Raw genomic sequence first — 10786 nt, 5'->3', positions numbered from 1 at the left:
CTCCGTGGCCTGACAAGGCTTTTTCCAGCCTCAATTCCATGGTTTCCAGCTCCCCAGGAGCATCACAGCCCTGTGTGTGTGTGTGTGTGTGTGTGTGTGTGTGTGTGTGTGTGTGTGCAGGGCACCCAGGGCCTGCCGAGGGCTGTCTGATGCTGTTCCCATGGAAACTTCTCCATTCCAGGTCAGGAAGTGAGCAGAGGGAAAGGGGCAGGTGGAGGCCAAGAGCCTCAGTCTGTCAACCATTACTGGAGAAAAAGGAATGAGGAAACTCTGAGTTCACCAGGAACCTTTTTATTTAAATATATAAAACATGATATTTTGGCAAACATTCATTTTCTCATTAAATAAGGTAAAATCACTGAGGGGAAAGGCATTGCATCAGTAAAAACCAAGGAGAAGCCACCCTGTGGTGCATCTGCCCAGGGCTGGGGTCGGGTGCGGGTTTATGTGGGACGGGTAAAGCCTGTGAAGCGACAGCCTGCAGTAGGTACAGCAGAGAACTTGCAGTAACTGCTAGGGGTTAAATAAATGTCCTGGCAAAAGCAGCTTTTAGTAGGCACTAAATCCAAATTCTACCTCTGAACTAGGACAAACTGATGGAGTTTTACCCACGTGCTCATCTCTTCCCACTGTGTCTCAACACTTTCCACCTCCCACCGAAGTGAACTAAGCAACACCTACCAGAGGAAAACGTGCCCCGGGGCGGTGCCAGCCCCTGGAATCCCCGGATGGATCTGTAAGGCCACCACAGCCTGGGCTCCCCGTCCCTGTGGGGACTGCAGGGGCAGGGACATTGCCTCCACAGGCACAGGAGCGGCGGCATGGACGGCCCAGCACAAGGGCTGCTGAAAGCTGGCACTGCTTCAAACACGGGGCTGCTCTAATTCTCAGGTACTTCACTACAAAGCACTAAGGGACATCACAGCATCTGCCACGTGCTCTGGGATTGATCCAGCAGGGGTTGATCCAGAAGGCTCTATGTGACACGGGAGCTCCAGCGTCTCCCTTCCCATTTTTAGACTAAACTAAAACAGGACACGGACAGGACACACACACGACGGCGCCACGACCAGCTCCCCTCCTCGGCACCTCCTGCTCTCCAGCTCAGCCTGCTCTGCTCCGGCTCCACCATCCCACGGGCCTCAGAAGGTGCTGCTGGACGCCGTGGTGGTCAGGCGCCTCCCGATGTAAATCCTGCGGGATGGGGCACGGCTCAGCCATGGCACGGCTCAGCCAGGGCACGGCTCAGCCATGGCACGGCTCAGCCAGGGCACAGCTCAGCCAGGGCACGGCTCAGCCAGGGCAGGGCTCAGCCAGGGCACGGCTCAGCCAGGGCACGGCTCAGCCAGGGCACGGCTCAGCCAGGGCAGGGCTCAGCCAGGGCAGGGCTCAGCCATGGCACGGCTCAGCCAGGGCACAGCTCAGCCAGGGCACGGCTCAGCCAGGGCAGGGCTCAGCCAGGGCAGGGCTCAGCCATGGCACGGCTCAGCCAGGGCACGGCTCAGCCAGGGCAGGGCTCAGCCAGGGCAGGGCTCAGCCAGGGCAGGGCTCAGCCAGGGCACGGCTCAGCCAGGGCAGGGCTCAGCCAGGGCACGGCTCAGCCAGGGCACGGCTCAGCCATGGCACGGCTCAGCCAGGGCAGGGCTCAGCCAGGGCACGGCTCAGCCAGGGCAGGGCTCAGCCAGGGCAGGGCTCAGCCAGGGCACGGCTCAGCCAGGGCACGGCTCAGCCAGGGCAGGGCTCAGCCAGGGCACGGCTCAGCCATGGCACGGCTCAGCCAGGGCACGGCTCAGCCAGGGCAGGGCTCAGCCAGGGCAGGGCTCAGCCAGGGCACGGCTCAGCCAGGGCACGGCTCAGCCAGGGCACGGCTCAGCCAGGGCACGGCTCAGCCAGGGCACAGCTCAGCCAGGGCAGGGCTCAGCCAGGGCAGGGCTCAGCCAGGGCACGGCTCAGCCAGGGCACGGCTCAGCCAGGGCAGGGCTCAGCCAGGGCAGGGCTCAGCCAGGGCAGGGCTCAGCCAGGCCGTGCTGCTGTGCAGGGAACACTCCCTGCCGGCTCACTGCCTCTGCAATGTCCACTGCAGCCAGCAGGACGGAGCTGCCCCGGGACCAGCCCCTGGGACCAGCCCCAGCCCCAGCCCCAGGGAGTGCTCCTGCCCCGGGACCAGCCCCAGGGAGTGCCCCTGCCCTGGGACCCCTCCCCAGCCCCAGCACTGCCCCCACGCCGATGTGGGAAGGAAATTTCCATTGTTTAATGGCCTCAGACAGTCACAGGGCCCCCCCCATCCCTCCCAGGAAGGAATTTAATAATATATCGAGTAATTGAAAATTGTATTAAATATTTTTAAATCTATGTCTATGGAATTTTAAAATCTATTCAATATTAGGTTTTCTCTTCGCTGGTCTCCTACTTGTGAGATTAAGAGTCTCATCTCCAGTGGAGCCAAGTGATGTATGACTACAGTTCCAATGTACAGAATTCCTCATTTCCCTGCTCCTTAATTATTCTGAGAAATTCTCAGCCAGAGAGAAAAGCAGAAAACTTCCAGCATCCAGCAATACCACAGGCAGGAAGCACCACCTCCCCCGTTCATGGAGAAAAGTTACTCTTCTCTCGGACAAAGAGAGAATTGGGAATCACAATCAGACCACAATGAAAGCAGGTAAAAACATCTGTTTTTTTCCAGTGGAACCTTACCCCAGTCCAATGGCCAGCAGGTGAGAGAGCAGCAGGGATGGGAGGAAAACCTTCAGGAATTCGGCAGAGAATATCCCCCCTTTCTTCATGACACTGGTGTTCCTCATGCTGAGCGTGGCGGTGCGCCGCGGGTGTTTGAAGAGGAATTCCCTGGATTTGGGGAAGGAGTGTGAGGGCTGGGTGCAGCCTGCAGCAGGAGCTCCCCCCGCAGGGCCAGCACTCACTTGGGGGGGATGTTCTCGGGCCGGCTGGACCAGTCCCAGATCCAATCGGCGTTCCTCCTCAGCAGCCGCTCCACCTCCCTCCTCCTCTCCAGGAAATCCTCCTCAGACTGCAACCAGGAGGCAGGGCTCAGCGGGAGCCTGCAGGGCTGGGAGAGCTCCTGCCCTGCAGCAGGGACACCCCCAGCCAGCCCTGACACCTCCCCGTGCCCCTTCCGGAGTGTTCACTGCCAGAGCAAGGCGGGGAGCCGGGATCCATCCTCAGAGTGGGGTGACAATGGCAGAGACCATGTCCTATAGCCCACGTCCCATGGCCCATGTCCCAAGTCCTATAGCCCACGTCCCATGTCCCATAGCCCGTGGCCCACAGCCCATGTCCCACAGCCCAAACCCCATAGCCCACACCCCATAGCCCATGCCCCATGGCCCACGTCCCATGTCCCATAGCCCACGTCCCATGTCCCATGTCCCATGGCCCATGTCCCATAACCCATGTCCCATAGCCCATAGCCCACGTCCCATAGCCCATGTCCCATAACCCAAACCCCACATCCCATGTCCCATAGCCCACACCTCATGTCCCATGTCCCATGTCCCATATCCCCTGTGTGCCTGAGACAAGGCTGCCCTGGCAGTGAAATCACAGAGTCCAGCCTTTAATCCTCATGCACAGATCCCAAATATCCCCAGTTCCCAGTCCTGATGGACACTGGGCACAGGGATCCCTGCCCTATCCCAGTTCAGATGGACACTGGGCACAGGGATCCCAGTTCAGATGGACACTGGGCACAGGGATCCCAGTTCAGATGGACACTGGCACAGGGATCCCTGCCCCATCCCAGTTCAGATGGACACTGGCACAGGGATCCCAGTTCAGATGGACACTGGCACAGGGATCCCTGCCCCATCCCAGTTCAGATGGACACTGGGCACAGAGATCCCTGCCCCATCCCAGTTCAGATGGACACTGGGCACAGGGATCCCTGCCCCATCCCAGTTCCCAGTTCAGATGGACACTGGCACAGGGATCCCTGCCCCATCCCAGTTCAGATGGACACTGGGCACAGGGATCCCTGCCCCATCCCAGTTCCCAGTTCAGATGGACACTGGCACAGGGATCCCTGCCCCAAAGGACACTGGCACAGGGATCCCTGCCCCATCCCAGTTCCCAGTTCAGATGGACACTGGGCACAAGGATCTATGCCCTATCCCAGTTCAGATGGACACTGGGCACAGGGATCCCTGCCCCAAAGAACACTGGCACAGAGATCCCTGCCCCATCCCAGTTCCCAGTTCAGATGGACACTGGGCACAGGGATCCCTGCCCCATCCCAGTTCAGATGGACACTGGGCACAGGGATCCCTGCCCCATCCCAGTTCCCAGTTCAGATGGACACTGGCACAGGGATCCCTGCCCCAAAGGACACTGGCACAGGGATCCCTGCCCCATCCCAGTTCCCAGTTCAGATGGACACTGGGCACAGGGATCTATGCCCTATCCCAGTTCAGATGGACACTGGGCACAGGGATCCCTGCCCTATCCCAGTTCAGATGGACACTGGCACAGGGATCCCTGCCCCATCCCAGTTCAGATGGACACTGGGCACAGGGATCCCAGTTCAGATGGACACTGGGCACAGGGATCTATGCCCTATCCCAGTTCAGATGGACACTGGGCACAGGGATCCCTGCCCTATCCCAGTTCAGATGGACACTGGCACAGGGATCCCTGCCCCATCCCAGTTCAGATGGACACTGGGCACAGGGATCCCAGTTCAGATGGACACTGGGCACAGGGATCTATGCCCCATCCCAGTTCAGATGGACACTGGGCACAGGGATCTATGCCCCATCCCAGTTCAGATGGACACTGGCACAGGGATCCCAGTTCAGATGGACACTGGGCACAGGGATCCCTGCCCCATCCCAGTTCAGATGGACACTGGGCACAGAGATCCCTGCCCCATCCCAGTTCCCAGTTCAGATGGACACTGGCACAGGGATCCCTGTCCTGTCCCAGTTCAGATGGACACTGGCACAGGGATCCCTGCCCCGAAGGACACTGGCACAGGGGTGCCCAGGCCCAGAGCTGGCAGATGTCACTGGCAGTCCTTGGGCAGGTCCTGGCAGGGGACAGTTGCAGTCCCTGGGCCGTGGTGGTGTGTGTGCTGACAGCACAAGCCCCCGGCCCTGGTGCAGTGACAGCACAAACGCTGAGTCAGGGCACAGCTCCTGGCTCAGCTGGGCTCCATTCCACACAGCCCAGGCCTTGGGATAAAAATAGATCCTGCTCCCAGAATTCCAGCAGCTCTCCATGCACACACACACACACACAGGATGGAAATAAAACTGTCCAGGCATCCTGATGGCTTTCTGACTTGGGGTTATTTGTTCTCAAAGTCTAAATAATGATCCGTAAACAGCTGAAGGGTGTTTCTGACTATACAAAAAGAATAATTTCCAGTAATAATTAACTTGCAGTACTACGTTTAGCTAACCTAAAGCTGAGCCCCCAGAGTCTGGCAGCAGCTGTAGAAATGATGCAGAAAAATTCACTTCCTTGAATTACTTCCTTCCTCATAATGTTTCGTAAGTTATTATTTTTCATATTAAAAGCTGATTTATTACAGTGAAGGCTCCAGATTTCAGCCTGTCATCCTGCAATAAGCCCTGTATTGATTAAATATGGTCAATGTACAACCTTTCCTCCACTCTCGTTGCAAATGTGTTTATCCATTTTCCTTGCAAGGTAAACAAACCTCCAAAGGGAAATCAGAAAGAACAGGGAGTTTTCCAGAGCAGCTTGTATTCAGGCTTGGCACTAGTTGTTAAAATACCTGAATCAAAGCTATGACAGGGCCTGGGAATTGTGTATTTTTGGCTGCCATATTTAAGTGACTCTAGAAACTCTTGTTGCTGTCAAAATAACTTTTAAAATTCCTACTAAATTGCTGGAGGGGCGTTTCAGCATTGGTGGGGGATGTAGGAAATGAACCCCGTCAGCAGCCAAAGGGAGAGGGTGAAACCCTTCTGGAAAAGTCACAGATTGGAGAGACCAAACCAAGCCCACGTGTCAGAACAAACACAGCCAGCCCGGGTCTGCCAGGGTCACTGTGAGGTGTGAAGTGTCTGCCCCAGGGCCCTGTCCCCCCCGGGCACAGGAGGCAGAGGTGAGGCCCTTACCTGGAAGCTGTTCTTCTCCCCACTGCTGTGGCTCTCTACCTCCAGGGCTCGGTGGCTGTCCTGGGGCGTCTGGGAGCGAGGAGGGCTGCACACACAGAACACAGGGAAGGAGGTGAAGCTGTTGGGACACCCTGGGGCTGGGCACCTCTGCCCACAGCTGCCCTGACCATGGCCCAGGGGCCGCAGGGGCACAGCCCAGCCACAGCTCTGCTCCCTCTGCACACACTCCTGCTGCGCCCTGGCACTTCCACAGAAACCACAGGAGTGAAGTGGGGCTTGGTTTGTTTGAATCCCCACAGGCCAGGCCAGGCCTGGCAGTTCCAGGTCCTGCTGTGAGTTTGGGTCTTTCCAAACACAGTTTAGGCTGGAGACCCCCCAGCCCATCCAAGTCCAGCCAGTGCATTACTGGCACTCCTGAGCCCCTGCCCAGGGCTGAGCTGTGGTGTGCCACTGCTGGAGATGTGCTCTGCTTTCTGCACACACCTGCACACATGGGAACACAGAGCACACACACAATACACCTCTGTGTAGATGTGTGTTCATGTATGTGAATACCCCACACAGCCCTGGGACATTTGTCCCTGCCCTGGGACGCCCCGTGGTGACCCTGGCTGAGCCCCTGCTCACCTGTCACAGTGGGAGCTCTCCCTGGAGCTGCTCCTGCCCGACTCGTGCTGGGCGTCCAGCAGGATCTTCTCCATGTCCCCGTTGTGGATGGAGGCTGGCACCTGCTCCTGGCTGCCCCCAGACACCGAGCTGCCACTGCCACTGCCACTGCCACTGCCATTGCTGCTGAAGTGCAGCTCCACCCAGGACCCTGCTGGGCACAAGGCACAGTCAGCCCAGGGCCTCAGGGGCTGCTACAGCCATGAGGGACACGAGGACCCTGGGCTGCTGGCCCCAGTGACACCGCAGGGACACAGAGCCAGCTCTACCCCGATTGACACCGCAGGGACACAGAGTGACACCACAGGGACACAGAGCCAGCTCTGCCCCAAGTGACACCGCAGGGACACGGACCCTGCCTTGCCCCAAGTGACACCACAGGGACACAGAGCCAGCCCTGCCTCCAGTGACACCGCAGGGACACGGAGCCAGCCCTGCCCCGGGTGACACCGCAGGGACACAGAGCCAGCCCTGCCCCGAGTGACAGTGCAGTGACACGGACCCTGCCTTGCCCCGAGTGACACCGCAGGCACACCGAGCCAGCCCTGCCTCCCAGCTCATAAACACGACGGAATGCCAAGTGCAGGCGGCTGAGCTGGGAAGGCTCACAGGCCCGGGAAGCAGCTGCTCAGTACATGGTGTTTCTCTCTGCACATCCAGATCTTTTATTTTGGGATAGACTCGATTTTTATTGTTCACCATAGGTGGCAGTCAAAATAATCTCAAGGAGTTTTGCTGCCAAAGTTCAGTTATTCGTTCATTGCCACTATTTCGGGCTCCAGGGCCCGGGGACTGCTCTGTGCAGTTTTTTCAGTCCCGTTTGTAGGTGTTGCTGTTAGGCAACAGCGGCAGTGTGGCAATGGCTGTCATGGGTTCGCTCCTCGCAGTATATTTAACACGGTCACATGGGCTTTGTTTTCCTACGGGAGGGAATAACAACTCCTCCTGGGCAGGGCCAGCTCACTGCAGGCCTGCAGCCGGTCCCTCCCCACGGAATCCTGGAATGCTTTGGGCTGGAAAGGATCCCAAAGCCCCCCCAGTGCCACCCCTGCCATGGCAGGGACACCTCCCACTGTCCCAGTGTCCAGCCCCAGTGTCCAGCCTGGCCTTGGGCACTGCCAGGGATCTGCTCTGGGCACCCTGTGCCAGCCCTGCCCACCCTGCCAGGGAACAATTCCTGCCCCAAATCCCATCCAGCCCTGCCCTTTGGGGACTGGGAGCCATTCCCTGTGTCCTGCCCCTCCAGCCCCCCAGAAATGAGCTCAGGGAACAGAAAATACCTGAATTACACCAACGCCAGAGGAATCCCAGTGCGGGACAGACGTGGGATTCCCAGCCACAGCAGTGCCCAGGGAACAGAGCAGTGAGGACAGGGGGAACTCCCCGAATTCAGGGGCAGGATGGGAAGCAGCAGGGACAGGCAGAGACTGGCTGGGCACAGCTCAGGGCTCAGCTGGGGCTGCAGGTCCCTGCCAGCCCTGCACAGCTCAGAGCGGCCTCACAGGGATGCGGGTGGGGAGAAACCAGGGCAGGGGATCAGCAGGAATGTCAGAGCAGCAAAGAGACCCCAGATATCCTGGCTGGGAGGAGACTGAGGGCTCCCAAACCAAACGGCAACAGCACAAAGCCAAACTGCCTCATGGGCACCAACTCCCTTCTAAATCCAGAGACCAGCACTGGCCAAAGCACCACAAATCAGCCTGGATAAAAACATTCCAGGCCACTGGGGTTGGAAACACGCTTCTCCCCAAAAGCCCTTTTCCTTCACAGCCGGTTTGTTGCTGTTTGGGTTTGTTTGGAATTTTCCCTCCATGTGACAGTGCCTGGCATGTGGCGGGGAGTGTGTTAAACCCTTCCCTACCCTTTCCCCCGAAATTTATGGAAGCTCAAGTTGTTACCAAAGAACGACCATAACCACTAGGGCTCAAATTAAGAGTTTATCTGCTGAAATCCTACTGGGTACGGCGCTGGGAATGCAGGATAAAGCAGGGAGAGGACTGCGACTGCGGCAGCAAGAGGACACTGGATGTGGTTTACAATTTCCCCTTTTTTTTCCTTCTCCTTTTGGTCACTCCTCAGAGCCAAGGCTGTGCTGGAGCACGGAACAGGCTGTGATATCGGCATTTAAAGGTAAAAGCAGCTGTGTTTTTATGGAGCTGGAAATGCAAATAGACCAAAGCCCACGAGAGGCGATGCAGCATTCGGGGTCGGCACGGGGTCGGGACAGAGGGGTCTGTCACGATATCCCAGCCCAGCACAGGCCAGCTCTGCCAACTACCGATCAGCCCCGGAACGCTTCGTTTTCTTAACATACAGCTTCCAACGCTGAAGATTAGGAAACAGGATTCCACAGAGCGACGAGAATGTCCCCTTAAATCACTACAACCACGGTGTCAACCGCACCGGGATTTTCCCCTTTCCCGGCGAATTCAGCGCCACCCAAGAGCCGATCCCCACGCCCGACCCGAGCCCAGCTCAGAGCCACATCCCCCCGGCCTCTTCCCGGGGACAAGGGGGCCCGGACACGCACTGCGGCGGGCACACGGCGCCCAGCGCTGCCCGGCGGGTCCCCGCGGAGCCCCGAGCCGCCCGCGGCCCTCGCTGCCCGCTGCCCGCGGCCTTACCCTGCAGGTTCTCCTCGGCGGGGCTCTGCCGCGACATGGCCGGCGGGCGGCGGGACACGCACTGACCGCGCCGCGCCCGCCGCAGCGCCCGCCGCCCCGCCCCGTGACGTCAGCGCCGCGCCGCCCGCCCATTGGCCGCTCGGGAGGGGCGGGGCGGGGCGGAGGGGCGGGGCGGGAGGGCGCGTGCCCCCTCAGGCCGCCATGATGGCGGAGGGAGAGGGGCTGGCGGGGGAACGGGGGAAAACGGGGTAAAACGGAGAAAAACGGAGAAAAACGGGGAAAACCGGGATAACGGGGAAAAGCAGGATAACGAGGCCGGTTCCTGCAGCACGTCCCTCGCCCTCCCGCTCTCTGCCCCCTGGGTGCTCCGCACGGCCCGCCCGCCGGCCGGCCTCTCCCGCACGTCGCGGATTTCACGGCGGCCACGGAGGGGATTTCAAAGGATTCACCTCCGGGTGTGAAATCGCAGCTTGACAGCGAACGGTATCTGGCCTTCAAACTGGTAATCTCAGAGTGGTGGAGTTGGAAGGGACCCGCAAGCATCATCGAGTCCGGAACAGCCCCAAGAAAATGAATCAATAATAACAAATAAAGAATAATAAATAATAAATCTTCTCCTTTTGGTCTTTAATTGACGCGATGCCATCAGGGCTCTCGGCAGCGCTTAACTCGTGTTGTCATTTGAAAGCGGATACTGATTTACTGCTGGGACTCTGTAAAGACAAACGCATAAAGCCTGATTTGATTTAGCCAAAGTATTAACTCGATTAAAGCGTGCAGGCTTTTTTTGTCTTGTATGGAATAGTTTTCACTTGCGCCTTTCTGCAGCTGAGCCAAAGCCCCAGTGAAATACAGCAGTAAATGGCGAGTTACACACTGGTGAGGAGTATCTCCTTACGGCGTTCCCCGAAGGTCGGGCTGTGATGGATGCGGGCATCACACCCCGTGTGGATGGACAGGGAGGAATGGAACCAGTTCTGTTCTGCTGAGGAGCTCGGGGAAGAGCTGTCCGTGGCAGAAGAGAGCAGTGTTATCGGATAACCCCGGAGGAGCGGGTTCCTGTGTCAGTGTGTGTGTGTGTGTGCGCTCCGTGCCGATGGCGCGGCGCTCTGCTGCTCCCTGCTGCCCGCCGGCCACGGACACCGCTCCCGGGACTCCGGTTATCCGGGAATGTGCTGCTGTCAGCAGTGCTCTAGCCGTGTGAGGAGCCGGGCACGGACCCCCGGTTATCCGGGAATGTGCTCCTGCCAGCGGTGCTCCGGCCGTGTGAGGAGCCGGGCTCAGACCCCGGTTCTCCGGGAATGTGCTCCTGTCAGCGGTGCTCCGGCCGTGTGAGGAGCCGGGCACAGACCCCGGTTCTCCGGGAATGTGCTCCTGTCAACGGTGCTCCGGCCG

General features: G+C 58.8%; 1 protein-coding gene across 1 annotated transcript; it reads right to left on the bottom strand.

Moving 5' to 3' along the window:
- Window positions 1-275: 275 nt before the first annotated feature.
- On the bottom strand, window positions 276-9483 carry BNIP3 (BCL2 interacting protein 3). The gene is made up of 6 exons (XM_066323387.1): window positions 9392-9483; window positions 6729-6918; window positions 6102-6186; window positions 2922-3028; window positions 2698-2847; window positions 276-1194 (listed from the first exon to the last, which is right to left on the bottom strand). The coding sequence occupies exons 1-6, from the start codon at window positions 9426-9428 to the stop codon at window positions 1143-1145; spliced, it is 621 nt and encodes a 206-aa protein (XP_066179484.1). The 5' UTR covers window positions 9429-9483; the 3' UTR covers window positions 276-1142.
- Between the last annotated feature and the right edge of the window lie 1303 nt (window positions 9484-10786).

This window comes from Sylvia atricapilla, chromosome 8 (assembly GCF_009819655.1).
Source record: "Sylvia atricapilla isolate bSylAtr1 chromosome 8, bSylAtr1.pri, whole genome shotgun sequence".
Taxonomy (NCBI): domain Eukaryota; kingdom Metazoa; phylum Chordata; class Aves; order Passeriformes; family Sylviidae; genus Sylvia; species Sylvia atricapilla.
Note: the sequence above shows the minus strand (reverse complement) of the source record. Positions and strands in the feature narration are given on the sequence as shown.